General features: G+C 47.0%; 1 protein-coding gene across 1 annotated transcript in view; it reads left to right on the top strand.

Moving 5' to 3' along the window:
- The first annotated feature begins 491 nt into the window (after nt 1–491).
- hs3st3l (heparan sulfate (glucosamine) 3-O-sulfotransferase 3-like) overlaps nt 492–22,452 on the top strand; it is a 176,028-nt gene continuing 154,067 nt past the window's right edge. Inside the window, exon 1 of the mRNA XM_078225974.1 lies at nt 492–1,033. Coding sequence (XP_078082100.1) covers nt 492–1,033 — 542 coding nt within the window. The remainder of the gene's footprint in view (nt 1,034–22,452) is intronic.

Below are 22,452 nucleotides of genomic sequence, written 5' to 3' on the forward strand. Positions count from 1 at the left end.
GCCTGCACTCAACCACTCATTCACAGGAGGCAACGCTGGCCCCGCCTTCTCTGGGCCTGGTCCAATCAGAAGCGATCTGATTTGCATAACCCCGCCCAGCAATCCTGGCTGGACCAATGGGAAGGGGGCTGTGTTGCCGGTGGCGCTGGGTCCTCGACTCTTATGAATGAATGAATGAATGGAAAAGTGCGTGGAGCGGGTGCGGTGGAGCAGGGCAGGGAGTGTGTGGGCTGAGGGGGTGAGAGAGAGAGAGTTAAATCCAGCAAGCAGCCCTCTCTCTCACACACACACACAGACAGGACTCACCCTCTGTCACACAGGCTCAATCCCAAACTGCAAGCACAGCAACAAGAGGGGAAAGGGGGAAAAGTTACTGTGGAGATGGTTTGAGGAGTTGGGAGATGGAATGATGCTGTTGAGTGTGGGGAGCAGTGAGGATGAGAGGGCATTGCTGCCAGTAGGATGGGTGAGCATGGGCACCGCTCTGAGGAATGGCATGTAGGAGCCTGCACCAAGCCAGCCTCTTCCCTGGGATTCTGCACAAACTCCTGGCCATGTTCTCCCTCTTCACCCTCTCCCTCTTCTGCTTCTACTTCCTGACCGGCTGCTGCGACTCCATCCCGCCGGGGGGCAGGAGCCCGGAGCCGGCCTGGAGGCGGCACACCGTCCCGGCGGAGGGGCGAGCGAGCGGCACGGCGCTGCCCGGAGACGAGGAGCCCGCCTCCGGATCGTACACCCCGGCGGCCGGGCCGGAGGGCACCGAGCAGCAGCAGCAGCAGCCGGGCAGCGGGGCTCCGGAGGCGGCAGCAGCAGCGGCGGAGGGGCGCTTCCCCCCGGCTAACGGCACGGTGAAGGCGGGCAGCCGCTGGTGGTGCGCCCTGCGCCGGCTGCCCGAGGCTCTCATCATCGGCGTGAAGAAGGGGGGCACCCGGGCTCTGCTGGAGTTCATGCGGCTGCACCCGGCAGTCAGGGCGCTGGGCGCTGAGCCCCATTTCTTCGACAGACACTACGGCAAAGGGCTCCAGTGGTACAGGTAAGGGGCAGCCTGAGCCCGGCAACGAGGGGGGCACAGGGTTAGGAAAGAGCGGCCAGTATCAGAGAGAGATACCCCTTCCTAAAGCTGGGACCCAGATACCACCATACTCCACCCACCCCCCCCCCCCCCCCATCCCCAGAACGGGCACCGAAATACCCCCTCCCAAAGAGCAGGTAGCCAGATACTCCCCTCCCAGAACAGGAACTCAGAAACCCTCTCCCAGAGCAGGGAGCCAGGTACCCTCCTCCCAGAACAGGAACTCAGATACCCCCTCCCAGAGCAGGGAACCAGGTACCTTCCTCCCAGAGCAGGAACTCAGATACCCCCTCCCAGAGCAGGGAGCCAGGTACCTTCCTCCCAGAGCAGGAACTCAGATACCCTCTCCAAAGAGCAGGAAGCCAGATACCCTCTCCCAAAGCTGGAACCGAGATACCCTCCTCCAGAGCAAGGACCCAGATATACGCCTCCAAAGAACAGGGACCCAGATACCCCCTCCCAAAGCAAGGATCCAAGATATACCCCTCCCAGAACAAGGACCCAGATACCCTCCCCTGGAACAGGAACTCAGACCCCCCCCCCCCAACTCCCAAACAGCAGAGACCCAGATATCCTTACTCCACCCCAGAGCAGGGACCCAGGCACCCCCTCCCGGAGCAGGGACCCAGATACCCCACCACCCCAGAGCAGGCAGAGAACCACAGAGCGGGGTCTCAGATTTGCAGTAAACTGTCAGACAGGGCGAGTGAAGTCCCCCCAAGCACACAGTGTGCATCCTTCCCACGGAGCTGGCTTTGGACAGAGCCGGGTTAACTGGCAGTCTCGGAGATGGGTCACTATTTACTGCAAAAGTCTACACGCTATTAATCTGAGGCAGCAGCCATGGCCCATATACAGTATGGACGTGTAATTTATCTATCTGAAGCCTAACAACCGCATTATCTGTAGTCACTTGTCTCTGTTTATCTATTTATCATATTATTATCCAGTGCTGTAAATTGTCTATTAATCTGTAAGTATTGTTGTACAATCATTTACTCTGCCATCGATCTATCTGGATACTGATATCCATATCATCTTTCTATATCTATCTACCTATCTCCTAATCTTCCTATAAATCTTTCTAGCTCAGATACCCATTCGTATCGTTTTCCTATTTATCTCCAAGCATTCTCTCTCTCTGCCCATCCAGTGGACTTGCTGTCCCAATGTCTGGACTTTCAAGCGTCTTTCTCAGCGCTATAGTTTCAGCGGAACCTTCTGATCTGCTGCCCCAAGTCCTTCCGAACCTCTCCCCCTGTAAGCCCAGAAACTGGCCATTCACACTGAGCCCTTTGCAGGGGTATCGCCGCCCGCCTCCCCAACTCCCGTCAAACCGGCGAACCCATCCCGACAAACGGGTGAAAACATTGGATTTAAGATCACTGCCTCTCTGGTGAAAAGCTGCAGGGATTCCGTGTAGAAGTGAACTCCTGCGCAGAACCAGTCAATTCGATATTTTGTTGTACACGGGATGAGTGTCACAGCAGCTAAAAAAACAGACCTTTCGGCCCATCTGGTCTATTCTGGTATTTAAACTCTGACCCACCTCTTATTATCCTGCCCCCACCCCGCATCTCTCCGTTCGTGATGGCCCTGATGTCCATAAAACACTCCGCTTGGGAGCAACAAGGCTCCAGTCAGTCTCACATTCTCACCTTCCCCCTCGCTCCCTCTCCTCTCTTCTCCCTCTCCCCTCCCCTCTCCCCCTCTCTCTCCCTCTCCTCTCCCTCTCTCCTCTCCTCCCCCCTCTCCTTTCCCCTCTTTCTCCCCATTTCTTCCTCTTCTTCTCTCCATTATCTTCTCTCCTCTTCTTTATCCCCCTTTCTCCCTCCTCTTTTCTCCTTCCTCCTCTTCTCTCTCCTCCTTTTTTTCCTCCACTTCCCTCCCTCCTCCTCTCTTCCTCCTCTCTTCTCCTCTTTCCTCCCCCTCTCTTTCACTTCTCTGTAACTGTAACGCAGTGTAAATGTTAACAAGGGAGTGGGTCAGTCTCACAGATAATGTAACACCCTAACGAGGGGTAATGTCTGCCCCAGAAGCTGCTGCAAAGTTACAGAAAGGACAGCTGACTTTTAGCCTGAATTCAACAACAGTTCTCGGTGTGAACTCATTAAACGGAGTGGAAAGCGAGTCTGTCCAATTCTCAGCCCCCGAGTGTATGGTCAGTGCTGCGCACATCCAGTCCAGTAGCTGTTCCTGTTCAGTGTCTTTGAACAGGAGCCGCTAATCCAGCCGGATTGGGTGCAGCCGCCGCTCTGTTCAATGTGAGGTTAATATTCACTGACGGTCCCTTTGTGCTTCGGGTCGTCACTTCTGATCAGAACTGAGTGGAAATATTATGGGATGCAATCAACTGTCAATTGCAATCCATCATCTTAAAATCGTAACGGTTTTTAAAATAATATTCACCATGAATATGAGAGAGAGAACTCTGACAAGAGTCGAGTTGGTCAGTTTGCAGAGATCTTTATTGAATGGACTAGCTAGCTCACAGGGACGGAATTTAACTGGGAGATGTACCTTTCTATTGCATTTATAACAAGCGCTGTGCAATAGTTGCTATTAAGTCTATTCTCTCTCCCCCCGCCCCCGCGATCTACTTGTTTCCCCATTTAAGGAAAGTGCTACATAAATATTTGAACAGAGACCATCACCTCTTGTGACATGTGAATGGTTTCTACACAAAAATGATGCTGATGAAATATTGTGGTTTGCCAGTGCATTGCCATTGTAAGTGGCTGCAGTGGATTTACTGGGAGGGAGGTGCTCGCGCTGCCTCTCAGGTTAAGTTGTGAAGGTAAAACTGAACCTGTTTTTAAAAAGATTTCCACCGTTTCATTCACAACTTTAAAGCGGTCATACTGGCGCCACCCTGCGGAATCTCTTGTTCCCACTTGTGAGGCGCTCTGCCTCTTACACATTGGGGATCCCTGACCCCAGTTTATTTTTCAATATGTGGCAAATAAGTCTTATTTAAAAACAAAAAAAATCCCCCATTTAAAGAACTATTTAAACATGTTTGCACTGTGCTGGCACGTTCGTCCTTGTGACCACTTAATGAGTCCTAACTTAGAACGTGTATATGCAACAAACTGCAAGTCAGGGGAGAGAGACTGCGTTGGAGACGGGCAGAGAAACCAAACTGTATAATAAAGGTTCGATTTTGTATTGTCCTTTGGAAGATTAACCACCAGGTTTATATTTATATTTAAATATAAATTTTATTTTAGCACTAGGCAGGGTAGATTCGGAAAGAATCCGTGGGAGTCTAGAACTCGGGGTCGTAGTTTGAGGATAAGGGGTAAACCTTTTGGGCTGAGGCGAGGAGAAATTTCTTCACCCAGAGTGTGTTAATCTGTGGAATTCACTACCCCAGAAAGTAGTTGAGGCCAAAACGTTGCCTGATTTCAAGAAGAAATTAGATATAGCTCTTGGGACTAAAAGGAACAAGGGATGTGGGAAGAAGGGGGGGATCTTTTGATTTGATTTATTATTGTCACATGTAAACAGTGAAAAATATTGTTTTTTGTGTGCTATACAGAGAAAGCATACCGTACATAGAGCAGGAAACGAGAGGGTGCAGAATGTAGTGTTACAGTCATAGCTAGGGTGTAGAGAAAAATCAACTTAATATAAGGTAGGTCTATTCAAAAGTCTGATGGCAGCAGGGAAGAAGCTGTTCTTGAGTTGTTGGTAGGTGATCTCAGACTTTTGTATATTTTTCCTGACGGAAGAAGGTGAGAGAATGCCCCGGGTGCATCAGGATATTGATTTTGATGATTGTACTGAATGGCGGAGCAGGCTCGAAGGGCCGAATGGCCTCCACCTGCTTCTATTTTCTATGTTTCAATTATCTTTGCTAATTTAAGTTGTTTCCCCTTTTAAGGGATCAGCACACAGAAGTTGTTTGCAATTCCTATATTTGCAATCTTAAATCTTTGCCGTACACTACAAACTTGTCTTTAACAGTCAGAAAGCTCCCAACTCATAGTTCTACTTTTCTCGAGCAGAAACAAGTTTGTTTGGAATTTTTTAAAAATGCAGTTAATTAATTGCACACACGATTCTGAAATGCAATGCCAATTTATTTACTTATTGATTACCTATTCTCTCTTGCACGTTGGCAAATTTGGCACAGTTGCGCTGTTATCAATCTCGAAAAGTTACATATTATTGTGCTGCTTTGGAATTTCAAAACTTTCACCGTTTTGTAGATTTGACTGACTCTCAAAATCCGCCCTTGGAGACTGAGGGGAAGATTGCGCACATTGGGGAGGGGAGGAGGGGAGTGGTAGGGGGTTGGAGAGAGCGATGAATCAGCTGGAGAGTCGCTCTGGGCCAGTTTCAGGCATCTCCTAGCAACCGGCCTACGGAGGAGAATTGGCAGAGGCCTGGGGAGCAGGTTTTTGGCACTCTGCGACTGTGTGTGGTGAGGAATCAGTGAGCATGTGTCATGTTAGTAGTAGGTGATTTTGTTGAGCATTGTAGTGCCATATGTCTTTCACAGAAGGGCAATGTAACTCTTTGACACTTAGTGAAACAATGAGCAGTTAATTATGGGGAAGTCATGTGCCCAGTATAGTTTAGAATAGAAAAGGGTGGAGCAGTGCAGAGCAAACACCTTACTTCATGTTTGAGACCTGGTTTGATGAGATAACAGAATCTTTTCTTTTAGCTGTGATGTAACGACGTTGGGCCAACCTCAGCCCAAGGTCTGGAGTATGTGGTATTGAGCTGCTGTCGGTATAAGACAGAGGAAGGGTTAAAAAGATAATTGTGACCTGGCGCATGCTTCAAGGGCAGATTGGAAAAATTGGGTAATTCCAGGTGGTGATTTGTCCAATTTTTACCCCCTTAACTTGGCAGTACCAATAAAAATGCCATCAGCATAATTGACATAGACATCTCTCTTAAAGCTTATTTATTAAAGTTTATTTATTAGAGTCACAAGTAAGGCTTACATTAACACTGCAGTGAGGTCACTGTGAAAATCCCCTAGTCGCCACACTCCAGCATCTGTTCAGGTACACTGAGGGAGAATTTAGCATGGCCAATGTACTTAACCAGCACGTCTTTTGGACTGTGGGAGGAAACGGGAGCACCCAGAGGAAACCCACGCAGACACAGGGAGAACGTGCAGACTCCATACAGACAGTGACCCAAGCTGGGAATCGGACTCAGGTTCCTGGCACTGTGAGGCAGCAGTGCTAACCACTGTGCCAACGTGTTGCTCTAGGCAGTCCCTCGGGATTGAGGAAACTTGCCCCCTCCTAACCTGCCCTGCTGCCAATTTGAAGGGTTCTGAGATGGCTTATCAGTCCAATGCACAATCTACAGACTGTGTCATATGTGGGGCAGGTGGTGCTTGAAGGGTTAGGGAGATGGTTTATTTGGAGGTTTTTGCGCTACTTCCACTGTCTTGACTTTGCCTCTGCATGCTCTCGATAAAATCCCTTTATGTTCAGTGCCTTTCTGAATGCTCCTTCCCCATTTTGGTCAATCACAAGCCAGGGTCTCCCATTTGTCAGTGATCATACTTCACATCTTTCGGGGTGTGCTTTGATTGTATTCTTAAAGTGTTGCTGCTGTCTCCTGGGTGATTCCTGCCATGATTCAGTTTTGCCTAGAGCAGTTGTTCGGGAGTCTGGTACCAGGCACACGAGCTACCTGTCGCGCCCAGCGAAGCTAGTTTTTAGTGATTAGTGCCTCAATCCTGGGCAAGCTGGCTTGAGAGAGGACGCTGCCGTTGGACTGCCACTGCTGCCAGCAGAGTTGAAGGATCCTGTTGAAGGAATTGCCGGTGGTACTTTTCCAGTGCTTTGAGGTGTCAGCTGTAAGTTGCCCTTGTCTCTCTGAACCATATAGGAGCAGGGGGGTCACCGATGCCTGTTAAACCATGATGTTAGTCTTGGGTTTCTGATCCTGGTCATCAGATATTCTATTCCTCTATCAGTCGACGGCTGCTCTCACATTGGAGGCGAAGAAAGATTCGTCATCCATGTCTGCCTTTGTCGAGTGGAAGCTCTTGAGGAGTGGAAATGGCTCCACATTTTCCAGGATTAAGCTGCTGACCTTAATCACTGGAGGAGGTGCTTTGCGGTGGGAGCTGGTTGCATGAGGAACTTAGTTTTCTGAGTGTCCCATTTTCTCACGTGCTTTGGAGAAGGAGTCAACAATGACCTGGAGTTCAGTTACTGAGCCCTCGACCATCATCTGCTCCATGACTGAGGTTGGAGTGGTTTCAGTTCTGGATTGACAGAGACGCTGGCTGAACAGTTTCCCGTCCATTCTGTAGATTATCCCCACACCTCTGGGTAATGTGCTGGAAGTGAGGTGCAGAATAGCAGCAAGCAAGATGGAGAAGAGGATTGGTGTGATGACACAGACTTGCTGGACCCCAATTTTAAATTTAAACTTGGCCACATAGGAGTAAAATCAGGAAGCGCTTTTTCACATAAAGGGTAGAAGAAATCAAGAACTTGCCCCCATTGCACCCATCCCCTAGTGTGGATGCTGGAAGTTAGTTGGAAATGAGAGCAATAGATTTTTGTCAGGGCAATGTTTTGAAGGGCAATGAGCAGAGGTGAGTTGAAGCACAGATCAGCCATGATCTAACTGGATGGCACAGCAGGCTTGAGGGGCTGAATGGTCCAGTTCTGTTTCTAAACGAGTGAAGAATCAAGATCTGTGGACCTGAGGTTTCCGTGTGAAAACACTTCTTCGTCAGAAGTATCTGACCTGGAATCACCCCAATGGCTCAATAGGCAACAACAGAGGGTGCACAAAGCCTAATGCTGCAAATCATGAGGGATGTTAGGTAACTGGAGATTGGCAAAATAAGTGTGGAATGAGTTTGTGCACTGCCCTGCTACCTCTGCAACATAGAGCCCCTCAAAAGTTGAGCTTGGGTTCATAGAATCATAGAATCCCTACAGTGCAGAAGGAGGCCATTCGGCCCATCGAGCCTGCACTGACCACAATCCCACCCAGGCCCTATCCCCATAACCCCACATATTCACCCTACTAAACTGCTCCCCCTCCCGACATCCCCCTAACACTAAGGAGCAATTTAACATGGCCAATCAACCTAACCCGCAGATTTTTGGGTTTATTTGAGGACTAATACAAAAATGCAATCAAACCAGACAAGTATTAACCCAGCATCATCAGTTACTCTCGGGCTCAGAGTCCAAAGTGAAATGAGTTTGGACGATTTCCAATCATGACCATCCTCCTAATTTCTGCACCCTTTCCTTTCCTCCCCCCCATATACTCTATGAATGGTATGTTTTGTTTGTATAGTGCGCAAGAAACAATACTTTTCACTCTATCCTAATACGTGTGACAATAATAAACCAAATCAAATTTGACCTGGTATTTGCAATCCCACAGAGTTTACCTTTAAAAATAGCTGGTACAAGAAACTGAAATGTTCCAATGCTGGAACTGAGCTACACTGTTGGGTTAGAGCAATAATGCTGATATTTAAGTAAGCCATTTGTCTACTCAAACCTGTTCCAACATTCAATGAGGTCCTAACTGCTAAGTGACCTAACTCTACATACCCGCCTTTTCCCTCTGTAGCTTAAGACATTAGATTATCAAATATCTAAGAATCTCAGATATAAAATTAACAATTGACCTAGCGTCATTGACCTGAAACATTGGCTGGAACTTTACCGCCCTCCACGGGAATCGGAGCGGGTGAGGGGCGGACAATGGGAAGGTTCATTGACCTAGGGTGGGATCTTAAGGTTTCAGGGCGAGCGAGGCCATAAAACGCTGCCCATTAACTCCAGGTTTCTCTCCACAGATACTGCCTAGCCTGCTGAATATTTTCTGTTTTTATTTCAGATTTCCAGCATCTGCAGTGTTTAACTTTCCCTTTTTGTGGCATCATTTGCTGCCCGCAGAATTGAATTTCAATCTTCTATCACCCTTTGTGTATAGAATCGTTTCCCAATTTCAATCCTGAAAGGTTACCTCTTATTTCTAGACTTGTTCTAGACTTCCCAATCATCAGAAATAATTTTTCTCCATCTACCACAATCTGTTCCCCAAATATCCTGAGAATTTTGATCAAATCACTTCTTAATTTCTAACTTCCAGGAAATACAATCCCAGTTTGTGTAATCTCATCTCTTAATTTAGCCGTCGGAGTCCAGGTATCGTTCGGTAAAGTGTCAGCCATGTCTCAGTTGGTAGTGTACTTGTTTCTGAGTCACAAGGTTCTGGGTTCAAAACCCTTTCCAGTGCTTGAGCTCATAAATAAAGACTGGCATTCCAGTGCAGTCCTGAGGGTATACTGCACTGTTGGAGGGCCATATTTCGGATGAGGTGTTAATCTAAGACCTACCTGCCTGCTTGGGTCGATGTCAAAGACCCCATGGCACCATTTTAGTGGGGGTGCTTTGGCCACTCTCTTGCATAACAGTAAATGTTCATTAACTACATTCATAAATGCAGTATAATGTCTAAGAGAGGAGCTGTCTCCATCCTTGCTTCTACACACGTCTTTATCCAGTCCACACGTCTCTGTCAATGTCATAGTGTGGGTAGTACTGTACCCAGTCCCAACTTAACCCTTTCTCTGCTAGACCTTTATGCTACACGGTAGTCATGAGAAATGCAAGTATTTCTTCCTTTTAAATCTACACTACGCTCCCTCCAAGCCCAATATATTCTTCCTAAAATGTGGTGTCCAGAACTGATCACAATACTCTAGGTGTGGTCTAACCAGGGCTCTGTGTAACTGTAACATGACTTCAGTGTATTCTCATTGTTTAGAAATGTGGGCCAACATTTTATTAGTTTTTAAAAATTATTTTCTGCACCTGTTGATGCCATTTTAATGATCTGTACCTCGCCCTCCATTGTTTCTAACTTTTCACCAATTAGAAGATATGCAATTCTGTCTCCTTTATATCCATAATGGTTGACTTCACATTTAAATTCATTCAATACATTGAAATTCATTTGCCATAGTTTTGCTCATTCATTCAATCTATCAGCATCTCTTGGTAATTTTATGCTTCCACCTACACTGCTTATAATACTGTCGACTTTGTGCCTTTTTATCCCATCACCTAACTACTTAACAAACGTGGTGAACAGTTGAGGCCCCAAAATTTGACAGAGATCATTAGTCACATTAGGCAATGAAGGTACCTGCTCATTATCTCCAATCTCTGTCGCCTGTCACTCAACCAAATTCCTCAATAATCTGTCGTCAATTACATCGGCTTCAAGCTTTGCTAATAGTCTCTTCTGAGGGATTTTATCCTTCAGGAAGTCCATATAAATGTCATCCATAGACATTGTCCCGTCCACTAATTTAATCACTTCTTCAAAAAAGTTCCAGTGGAGGAGGTTATACTTTGTGAAGAGTTAGCTGACCTGAAATACCTGGGTCGGAATTTTCCAATCGTTCATGCCCCGCTGTCCCTGCCAGTGAGGACGGAGAATTTGGCACTCAGCCAAATCTGCATCCACTGCAGCGGGAGCGGAGAATCCCACCCTTGATGTTTGTAAGGGTTGCCTGAGATGGGAAGACGTTCACCCTCCATTCTGAAATGAGCACGTAATCAAAAGCAGCAAGACAATTCACAGTTAATTGACAAATGTGACATTTTTACTGTGATAGGCAGTGGGCAGCATCCCAGCCTCTGAGCCTGAAACTCCGGGTTTGACTCCCACCCCAGGACTCCCCACTCTTTGGCCAAGGAAGATGCGTTCATAACGCGGCCAAACCGGTTGCGTATGGTAACTTGCAAACCCTTCCAAATCCTGTTTAGGTGCTCATTGGTGTCACGGTGGCACGGTTAGCACTGCTGCCTCACAGCGCCAGGGATCCAGGTTTGATTCTTGGCTTGGGTCATTGCCTGTGTGGAGTTTGCACATTCTCCCCATGTCTGTGTGGGTTTCCTCCGGGTGCTCCAGTTTCCTCCCACAGTCCGAAAGACGTGCTGTTTAGGTGCATTGCCCATGCTAAATTCTCCCTCAATGTACCTGAACAAGGTCCGGAGTGTGGCGACTAGGGGATTTTCACAGTAACTTCATTGCACTGTTAATGTAAGCCTACTTGTGACACTAATAAATAAACTAAACTAAACAAAGATACCGATGGCTGGCGGTAAGAGCGGGAGAGACTCCTGGTCAGCCACGCTTGATGTGGAGTGGCGCCTCTCAAGCTATAAGCTCCCTGGTGACAGACTAGCAAACTGTTCCAGGAGTTACTAGCTATGGAAACAGATGAAAGGCTGCCTTAGTGCACCACTAGGTGTGGGAAGAGAATTGGAAACAATACTGTGGCTATCTTGTAAAGCACTACCTTGGACTTGACTGAGTGACTTACATACATGTACGGTGTTGGGTGTGGAGCGGGTAGGGGGCTAGTGGACAGCAGCTAGTCTAACCTTTGTGACAAATGCAGCCAATACTAATACGCTCCAATATTCCAAACAATTTGAGAGATGATGTCGGGAGAATTGATAACAAGGAAGTGATGTCTGTGAGAGTGCTACCAAATCTTGACGGGGCATGACTGACCCATACATCCTCCATAAATGGGCAACACTATTCATTCCCCTTCTGAAAGGGAATAAGTAAAGAGAATGTCTTGTGCCTTTACGCGGGATGGTGATTTAAAACAGCAAATTCATTTGGAATTAGTTTCAAGTCAGAAGAAAAGCATGTCCATTTGTCGAAGAGGGAAAGTTTAGTTTCGCACAGACTTTTGAATCTTGCTGAGAGATTGTGATTTATACCAGCGTAGGACGGGAAATTAACATCTCCCAGTTGGAGAGCCTATTTTTATAAGATTGTGTTACTGTGCAGAGGATGTGTCTTCGCTGAATGTGAAATTCATGCGAATGCTCCCACTCTTGTTCAAGTGTGTCCAATGGTGAAATATAGGTGTGTGTGTGTGTTCTCTCTCTATATATCTCCACTACTTTATAAATACATATTGTATATAAAATTATACATGTAACATATTCATTCCTACTGTTTGGCATCTATGTTCTAGTCAATAAATAAGCCTTGAATCACCACCATAAACACCACTGCAAGGATGTGGTGATATAGTGATATTGCCACTGGACGGGCAATCCAGAGACCAGGTAATGGGGACCCAAGTTCAATTCCCATCATGGCAGATGGTGAAATATGAATCCAATAATAGCATTGCTTAGCACAGCTGCCTCACAGTGCCAGGGATCCAGGTTCAATTCCAGCCTCAGGTGACTGTCTGTGCAGAGTCTGCATGTTCTCCCCTTGACTGTGTAGGGTTCCTAGGGCTCCTTCGGGTGTTCGTTTCTTCCCACACTCCAAAGATGTGAGGTTAGGTGGACTGACTATGCTAAATTGTCCCTTAGTGTCCCATGGTGGATTGCCCCGGGTGGGGTGGGGGGGGGGGGGGGGGGGGGGTGGTGGGGGGAGGTGGGTGGTGGTGTGGAATCTTACCGGCTCATCATGCCGGTCTATCAGTGTGGTGAGACGGTAAGATCGCGAGAGAGGTGAAGAACTGGATTTGCGTGCTCCTATCTGACAAATGTGAGCTTGAATTATGGAATTAAGTTGTTTTCAGGATGATTGGGATGGGGTTGGGATTTAAACCCTAACCTTTCACCTCTGGAACCTCGGTTTGAATCCAGTCCAAGCCACCGTGATGTGCATCACTCTTTGGTTGCATTGGGTATGCTTTTCTGTCCATTCCCGCCGGTGGGATTTTCCAGTCCTGCAACGGCAAACCCCTGCGGCAGGTTCCCCGGCCCTGGAGGGCCAGAACAACAGGAAGCCCCACTGACAATTACGCTGCATGATGGGGGTGGGCGGTGCCATGGAGGGTGGGGTATGTGGTGGGGGATTCCCACCCATTGCCTCAACACTGACAATGGTGGTGAATACAATTGCTAGCATTTATAATAGTGACATTACCACAGTAAAACGTGCCAAGGAACCTTCACACGAGCATTGTCAAATAACACGTGACAGAAAGCCCCATCAGTAGCTATTGGGACTGGTGACCAAAATCTTAATCAAAGAGTTAGGTTTTCAGAAGTTCCTTTAAAAAGAGAGAAAAGTAGGATGCCAGAGAATGTTTCGGGAGGGAATTCCACAGCGTAGGGCCAGGCAGCTGAAGACACTGTCGCCAGTGGTGGAACGATTAAAACGGTGGATGTCCAAGAGGCCAGAAGTGGAGGAGTCCAGGTATCTGAGGGTTGTGACCTGGGAAGAAATGGGGTGAGGCCTTCTCAAGTGAAGATGTGTGCACAGTACGAAGCTGTCTGTAACTCAATGCTAAGTTGACAGCCTTGCCTCAAAGGTTCAAAGAAAGAAAATGTATTTTTGTTATCAAGCTAAGCCATAAATTATGCATATCTGGAAGTGGGAGTGAAGAGTTTAAACATATTTAATCTGGGATTATTCTCTTTAGAGTGGAGATGGTTTCAGAGGTAATTAACAGAGATGTCCAAAATTATGACTATGGCTTTTGATAGAATAGGTAGGGAGAAGCAGTTCCCACTCGCAGGAGGGTCGGCAATCAAAGGGCACAGATTTCAGATAATTGGTTTTTTAAAAAAAAGCCAGGTGGGAAATGAGAAATAGCTTTACTCAGCAAGTTGTTATTATGTAGAATTCTTTGCCAGAGATGGAAGTAACTTCAACAGTGATTTTCAAAAGGGAATCGAATATACACTTGAGGAAAAGAATTACAGGGCTACGGGAAAAAAACAAAGAAACGGGACAAATTGGAGAATGCTTTCTGAGGGCCGGCACAGGCTCGATAGGTGAATGGCGTCCTTCTGTGTTATGTGATTCTGTTGCAGTTTTGATGGAAACGCCTCTCTGTGTTGGAGACAGCTTGGCAGCGTGTCTGGAGATTTGTCCGTGTGACAGATTGTTTTACATCTGCAATGAAGGAGATCGGCTCACCTGCTCCTCGAGACGTTCTCCAGAAGCAGCCCGAGAGCTGGCAGAATTGTTAATGAACAGAGGGAAATAAACACCTCCAGCACTGAGTCTGCCCCACACCAAATAAATTGTCTGATTTCTTAAAACAAACAGACAATTAGTTCCAGTTCTCTGGAGTGCTTTTTATCAGCTTGTGTGCTTTCCAATTATATAGTTTGATGGTTAGAAGGAAGAAACAGAATTAATGCTTTGCCCTTTGAGTCAGGTATCTCGATGCACTTTTGCAGAGGATTTTTAGCTTAACCCCTCAAATAAATGATTTGAACAAACTCTGAAACAGAAGCTCTACGTGTAGCTTCCAGTTAGCTTGAATTGGAGCCAATTTCTTCGGTGATCTCCACTGCAGTGACATTTTGATTTTGTTCTCAACATTTGGACAATACAAGGTCACACTTAATGCCCCTGGTTTCCCTAAGGGGGTGGGAGTTCTCCTTGAATCACTTGTAATGATTGGGGTGAATGGGATCAAAGGTTATGGGGAGAAAGCAGGATTAGGCTATTGACCTGGAGGATCAGCCATGATCGTGATGAGTGGCGGAGCAGACTTGAAGGGCCAAATGGCCTCCTCCTGCTCCTATCTTCTATGTTTCTATGTTTCTAAGACGTGAAAGAGATTATGAGCCATTTAAATCAAACCGTACCTTTTTGGTTGTTTAAAAAGTGGGCTTTTCTGAATCAAAGGATGGCTGCTACGGGTCAATTCACAAAGTGGCTATAGTTTCTGGAAATTTCCAAAAGCAGTTACAGGATAAAATCAAGTTCCATTCCCGGCTTGGGTCACTGTCTGTGCTCCCCGTGTCTGCGTGGGTTTCCTCCGGGTGCTCCGGTTTCCTCTCACAGTCTGAAAGATGTGTTGGTTAGGTGCATTGGCCATGCTAAATTCTCCCTCAGTGTACCCGAACAGGCACCAGAGTGTGGTGACCAGGGGATTTTCATAGTAACTTCATTGCAGTGTTAATGTAAACCTACTTGTGACAGTAATAAATAAACTTAAATGTAAAAACTTACCTCACACTTCTCGTTGTGAGGACACATTACAATCAATGAAAGCAGGGATCAGCAGATGACCCGTCTCCTCAGCCAGGTCCTATAACAAAGGGCAAGTCATTGAAACTCATTATGCTGGTACAAATGCTAATAGTCACCATCTATCACCTAGATTTTTACCTGAGGCGTAGGAATGGCGTGTTTGCCTGCAACTCACTCATCAATGGGTCACATCACATGACCTAAGCTTCTGACATTTGGGAAGTTTTAATGTTACATTTCTAGACTTGCAACTCAGTCTGCTGTTCCACCTCCAGCCTACAAACATCAAAGCAGAACTCTAGACTGACCAACAGTCAAGTCTAAATCTACTCGAGCCTGTTCTTCAGGAAGATTCCTGCCATTGCCGGCCAGGCAGACCAGATCTTTGTATGTCAAACTCATCTTGCTGTGTCCCCATCAACTTTGAAGGAATTCTGCAACTCCTGTTTTAGCTATCTGCGCCAGGCTGAACTATAGTTTTTTCATGGAGGAAGCCCTACCGGACTCTGTCCGGGGTCGCAATCGTGTGGCCTGACATCCAAAGCTGTGTTTCATGTTTTGTTGGGTTATTTATAGTTGTAAAACTCCTCTTTCCTGACTTTGTACAGGGGGTTTGTGTGTGTGAATGAAGTAGCAGTCACTCCCTTGGTTTGAAGGTATGAATAAATAATACTTCTAATAGGTGGTGATGCCGGCGTTGGATTGGGGTGGGCACAGTAAGAAGTCTCACACCAAGTTAAAGTCCAACAGATTTATTTGGAATTACGAGCTTTTGGAGCGCCGCTCCTTCATCAGGTGATTCAGCGCTCTGAAAGCTCGCGATTCCAAGCAAACCTGTTGGACTTTAATCTGGTGTTGGGAGACTTCTTACTTAACTGTAATAAGAGTTTGTTGCAAGTCACATTAAAAAAGTGACATCACAAACAGGGTTTGAGGAAACATGCTACAACCTATTTCAAAAGTGAAAACACATTGTGAAAATAAAGGAGTTCAGTTTCGCCTCTCTTCCCTGTGAAACACTGCAGTACTTGTGGTGAAATGCTTCCTCAGTAGTGTTGGGTAGAGAGTTCCAGGACATTGGCAATGAAGGAATGATTTAAAAAAAAATTAATTCATGGGACAAGGGTATCGCAGGCTGGCCAGCATTTACCGCCCATCCCTAGTTGCCCTTGAGAAGGTGGTGGTGAGCCACCTTCTTAAATCGCTGCAGTCCATGTGCTGTCGGTTGACCTTCAATGCAGTTAGGGAGGGAATTCCAGGATTTTGACCCAGCGACTGCGAAGGAATGGCAATATATTTCCAAGTCAGGATGTTGAGAGGCTTGGAGGGGGACTTGCAGGTGGTGGTGTTCCCCATTTATCTGCTGCCCTTGTCCTACTAGATGGAACTTGTTGTGGGTTTGGAAGGTGCTGTCTCAGGATCTTTGGTGAATTGCTGCAGTGCATCTTGAGGTTGTACACACTGCTGCTACTGAGCGCGGTGGTGCAGGGAGTGGATGCTTGTGGATGTGGTGCCAGTTAAGCGGGCTGCTTTGTCCTGGATGGTGTAAAGCGTCTTGAGTGTTGTTGGAGCTGCACTCATCCAGGCAAGTGGGGAGTATTCCATCACACTCCTGACTTGTGTCTTGTAGATGGTGGATAGGCTTTGGGGAGTCAGGAGGTGAGTTACTCCTGCAGCATTTCTAGCCTCTGATCTGCTCTTGTAGCCACTGTGTTTATGTGGTGAGTCCAGTTGAGTTTCTGGTCAGTGGAAACCCCAAGGATTTTGACAGTGGGGGATTCAGTGATGATTACACCATTGAATGTCATGGGGCGGTGGTTAGAGTGTCTCTTATTGGTGATAGTCATTGCCTGGCATTTGTGTGGCGCGAATGTTACTTGTCTCTTGTCAGTCCAAGCCTGGATATTGTCCAGACCTTGCTGCATTTGAACATGGGCTGCTTCAATATCTGAGGAGTCGCGAATGGTGCTGAACATTGTGCAATCATCGGCGAACATCCCCACTTCTGACCTTACGATGGAAGGAAGGATCATTGATGAAGCAGCTGGAGATTGTTGGGCCTAGGACACTACCCTGAGGGACTCCTGCTAGAGATGTCCTGGAGCTGAGATGACTGACCCTCCACAACCACAACCATCTTCCTATGTACCAGGTATGACTCCAACCAGCGGAGAGTTTGCCCCCTGATACCCATTGATTCCAGTTTCACTAAGGCTCTTTGATGCCACACTTGGTTGAATGCGGCCTTGATGTCAAGGGTTGTCTCTGGAATTCAGCTCTTTTGTCCATGTTTGAACCAAGGCTGTAATGAGGTCAGGAGCTGAGTGGCCCTGGCAAAACCCAAACTGGGCGTCACTGAGCAGGTGCTGCTTGATAGCACTGTTGATGACCCCTTCCATCACTTTACTGATGATTGAGAGTGGACTGAATGGGCAATAATTGGCCGGGTTGGATTTGTCCTGCTTTTTATGTACAGGCCACACCTGGGCAAATTTCCACATTGTTGGGTAGATGCCAGTGTTGTAACTGTACTGGAAGAGCTTGGCTAGGGGAGCGGCAAGTTCTGGAGCACAAGTATTCAGTACTATTGCCGGAATGTTATCAGGGCCCATTGCCTTTACAGTATCTAGTGCCTCCAACCACTTCTTGATATCACGTGGAGTGAATTGAATTGGCTGGAGACTGGCATCTGAGATGCTGGGGACCACTGGAGGAGGCCAAGATGGATCACCTGGTTGACATCTCATTTTTAGGTATGCCTGGTGCTGCTCCTGGCATGCCCTCCTGCACTCTCCATTGAACCAGGGTTGATCCCCTGGCTTGATGGTAATGGTTGAGTGGGGGATATGCCAGGCTATGAGGTTGCAGATTGTGCTGGAATACAGTTCCACTGCTGTTGATGGCCTACAGTGCCTCATGGATACCCAGTCTTGAGTTGCTGAGATCGGTTCAAAATCTGTCCCATTTAGCACGGTGATAATGCCACACAACACAGTGGAGGCTATTCTCAATGTGAAGGCGGGGCTTCGTCTCCACAAGAACTGTGCGGTGGGCACTCTTACTGTTACTGTCATAGACAGATGCATCTGCAGGCGGAAGATTGGTAAGGATGAAGTCAGGTATGTTTTTCCCTCTTGTTGGTTCTTTCACCACCTGCTGCAGACCCAGTCTAGCAGTTATATCCTTTAGGACCCGACCAGCTCGATCAGTAGTGCTGCTGCTGAGCTACTCTTGGTGGTGGACATTGAAATTCCCCATCCAGAGTACATGTTGTGCCCTTGCCCCCCTCAGTGCTCCCTCCAAGTGTTGTTCAACATGGAGGAGTACTGATTCATCAGCCGAAGGAGGATGGTACGTGGTAACCAGTAAGAGGTTTCCTTGCCCATGTTTAACCTGAAGCCATGAGACTTCACGGGGTCCAGAGTCGATGTTAAGGACTCCCAGGGCAACTCCCTCCCGACTGTCTACCACTGTGCCACCACCTTTGCTGAGTCTGTCCTGCCGATGGGACAGGACATATCCATGGATGGTAATGGTGGTGTCTGGGGTGTTATCTGTAAGATATGATTCCGTAAGAATGACTATGTCAGACTGTTGCTTGACTAGTCTGTGAGACAGCTCTCCCAATTTTGGCACTAGTCCCTAAATGTTAGTAAGGAGGATGTTGCAGGATTGACAGGGCTGTTTGTTTTGCCGTTTTCTTTTCCGGTGCCTAGGTAGATACCAGATGGTCCGATTTAATTTCTTTGTTGAGACTTTGTAGCGATTGATACATCTGAGTGGCTTGCTAGGCCATTTCAGAGGGCAGTTGAGAGTCAACCACATTGCTATGGCTGCGCAGTCACATGTAGGCCAGGCCAGGTAAGGACAGCAGATTTCCTTCCCTAAAGGGTATTAGTGAACCAGATGGATTTTTCCGACAATTGACAATGGTTTCGTGGTCATCAGTAGATCCTTAATTCCAGATTTTTAAAATTGAATTTAAATTCCACCACCTGCCGTGGCGGGATTCGAACCCAGGTCCCCAGAACATAATCTGGGTTTCTGGATTAATAGTCGAGCGATAATACCACTAGGCCATCGCCTCCCCTTGAATGATGATACATGTCACGGTGCTGTGCCACTGAGCAGTAAAAAAAAAGAAAGACTTGCATTTATAAGGCACCTATCATGACCTCAGGACGTCCCAATGTGACAATGGCCAGATGTGACCTGCATTTACTAATATTACTTTGAGGAATACATCTTGGCCAGTGGGAGAACACCCTTGCTCTTCTTCAGATAGTGTTGTGGCATCTTTAATGCTGCCTTGAGAGAATGGGCAGGACCTTGGTTTAATGCTTTATCCAAAAGACAACACTTCCAACAGTGCAGTACTCCCTCTGCATGCCTGAGTCAGCCTAGATTCTCATGCTCAAGTCTCTGGTGTTGGACCTGAAGCTACAACATTGTGTCTTACAGGAGTAAGTGTGTACTAACCTGTGAGCCACCGCTGATATTACATAGAGGCCACGGTGCTCTGATGATATTACTGAGCCTGTCCTGCAGCAGATCAGATGACTGAGATGGGACTGTACTTCCTCTGACTGAGTTAGTGGCCTGGGACCCAGGCCTCGCTGGTGTGATACTGGGGCACCTCTAATTGGGTTACAGACCTGAGATATTGCTTCCCTCCATCACTGAAACACTGTCTGGAGAAAATGTTGAATCCTATATTTGCCATTTGGCAATGTTCCAATTATTGTTCAGATTTCTGGTGTTACCTCCTCTCAGACTCCCACTCACAATCCTTTCTCTTACATTTTCTCACACTTGCCTCTCACTGAGATTGGCGATTCCAAGTTTCCTGCAGTGTAATGGGCTCGAACAATAACAGTCACCACGGGGGCACTAGATTCATTTTAATGTGTGGGTGTTTAATGGAGAATTGCGTGTCCTGTGATAATTGCATCATAAGTCATCCTGCAGTGACTGTTATTACTAAATTATATTTTGTAAAAGATTAAGGAATAAAGACCATGTTGCAAAGGACAAAAGAGTCGCGGTATCCTTCCAATTTCAAAGTAACTGTGAAACTGAGCAGACACTCGGAAGGAAAGGAAAGAAATCTGATGCACCCACTATCCTGATCTTAAAGTGAAAGGTAAACATTAATACCAGTTCAATAAATTCACCACCAGACCTCCTCCAACCCCACAACCCTCTCTCTCTCAATTACTTCACCCACCCTATCTCTGTAACCTCCTCCAGCCCCTACAACTCTCCATATATCTGTAACCTCCTCCACTCCTACAGCCCTCCATATTTCTGTAACCTCCTCCATTCCTACAGCCCTCCCTATCTCTGTAACCTTCTTCAGTCCTACAGCCCTCCCTGTCTCTGTAGCCTCTTCCAGTCCCTACAACCCTCCATAACTCTGTAACTTCCTCCAGTCCCTACAACTCTCACTACCTTTGCAACCACCTCCAGCCCCTACAACCCTCCCTACCTCTGTAACCTCCTCCAGCCCCTACAGCCCTCCCTATCTCTGTAGCCTCTTCTAGCCCCTACTACAAGGGGGCGGCACGGTAGCACAGTGGTTAGCACTGCTGCTTCACAGCTCCAGGGTCCCGGGTTCGATTCCCGGCTCGGGTCACTGTCTGTGTGGAGTTTGCACATTCTCCTCGTGTCTGCGTGGGTTTCCTCCGGGTGCTCCGGTTTCCTCCCACAGTCCAAAGATGTGCGGGTTAGGTTGATTGGCCAGGTTAAAAAAAAATTGCCCCTTAGAGTCCTGGGATGTGTAGGTTAGAGGTAAAATATGTGGGGGTAGGGCCTGGGTGGGATTGTGGTCGGTGCAGACTCGATGGGCCGAATGGCCTCCTTCTGCACTGTAGGGTTTCTATCATTCTATGATAACCCTCCATATCTCTGTAACCTCCTCCAGCTCCAAAATCTTCCATATCTCTGTAACCTCCTCCACTCGTACAGCCTTTCCTAGCTCTGTAACCTTCTTCAGTCCCTCAACCCTCCGTACCTTTGTAACCTTCTCCAGCCCTTATAGCCCTCCTTATCGCTCTAACCTCCTCCAGCCCAACAAATCTCTCAGATCGCTGTATTTTCAATTCTGATCTCTTGCACATTCCCTAATTTTCACTGCCTCACCATTGCTGGCCATTGGCATTGAAATTCAGGAATTCCCTCTCTCGACCTTACTGCCATTCAACCTTTCTGATGAAGGGTCATCCAGACCTGAAATGTTGGCTCTATTCTCTCTCCACAGATGCTGTCAGACCTGCTGGGTTTTTCCAGTATTTTCTGTTTTTGTTTGCTATTCTACCTGTCCTCTTTTTAAAATGCTCCTTAAAACCAACTCTCTGTCCTGATATGTGGCTTCCATGGTGACAGATTTTGTTTGGTGAGACTCCTGTAAAGACCTGGGAACATTTTGCTACATAAAAGGCAGTGTGTAAATCCAAAATGGAAACCGATATAGCTGGAAATGCTCAGGCCAAACAGCAGCTGCAGGATTAGATTAGATTTGGTTTATTATTGTCACATGTATTGGGATAGTAAGAAGTCTCACAACACCAGGTTAAAGTTCAACAGGTTTATTTAGTAGCACAAGCTTTCGGAGCGCTGCTCCTTCATCAGGTGAGTGATGAAGGGGCAGCGCTCCGAAAGCTCGTGCTACTAAATAAACCTGTTGGACTTTAACCTGGTGTTGGGAGACTTCTTATTGTGCCTACCCCAGTCCAACGCCGACATTTCCACACCATGTATTGGGATACAGTGAAAAATATTGTTTCCTGCACACTATACAGACAAAGCATACCATTCATAGAGTACATAGGAGAGAAGGAAAGGAGAGAGTACAGAATGCAGTGTTACAGTCATAGCTAGGGTGTAGAGAAAGATCAACTTAGTGCGAGGTAGGTCCATTCAAAAGTCTGATGGCAGCAGGGAAGAAGCTGTTCTTTAGTTGGTTGGTACGTGATCTCAGACTCAGGAGATGATGGCCTAGTGGTAGCATCACTGGACTCACAGTCCAGAGGTCCAGGCTAATGTTTTGGGGATGTGGGTTCTAATCCCACCACAACAGCTGGTGGAGTTTAAATTCAATTCATAAATTTGGAATTGAAAGCTAATCTCAGGAATGCTGCAGTGAAACTATTGATTATTGTAAAAATACAACCAATGTCCTTCAGGGAAGGAAATCTGCCGTTCTTACCTGGTCTGGCCTACATGTGACTCCAGACCCACAGTGACGTGGTTGGCTCTAAACTGCCCTCTGAATATGACTCAGCAAGCCACTGAGTTTGAGGGCAAATAGGGATGGGTAATAAATGCCAATGATGCCCACATCCCATGGAAATAAAAACAAAATGACGGAGTTTGTG

Source organism: Mustelus asterias, chromosome 12 (assembly GCF_964213995.1).
Source record: "Mustelus asterias chromosome 12, sMusAst1.hap1.1, whole genome shotgun sequence".
Taxonomy (NCBI): domain Eukaryota; kingdom Metazoa; phylum Chordata; class Chondrichthyes; order Carcharhiniformes; family Triakidae; genus Mustelus; species Mustelus asterias.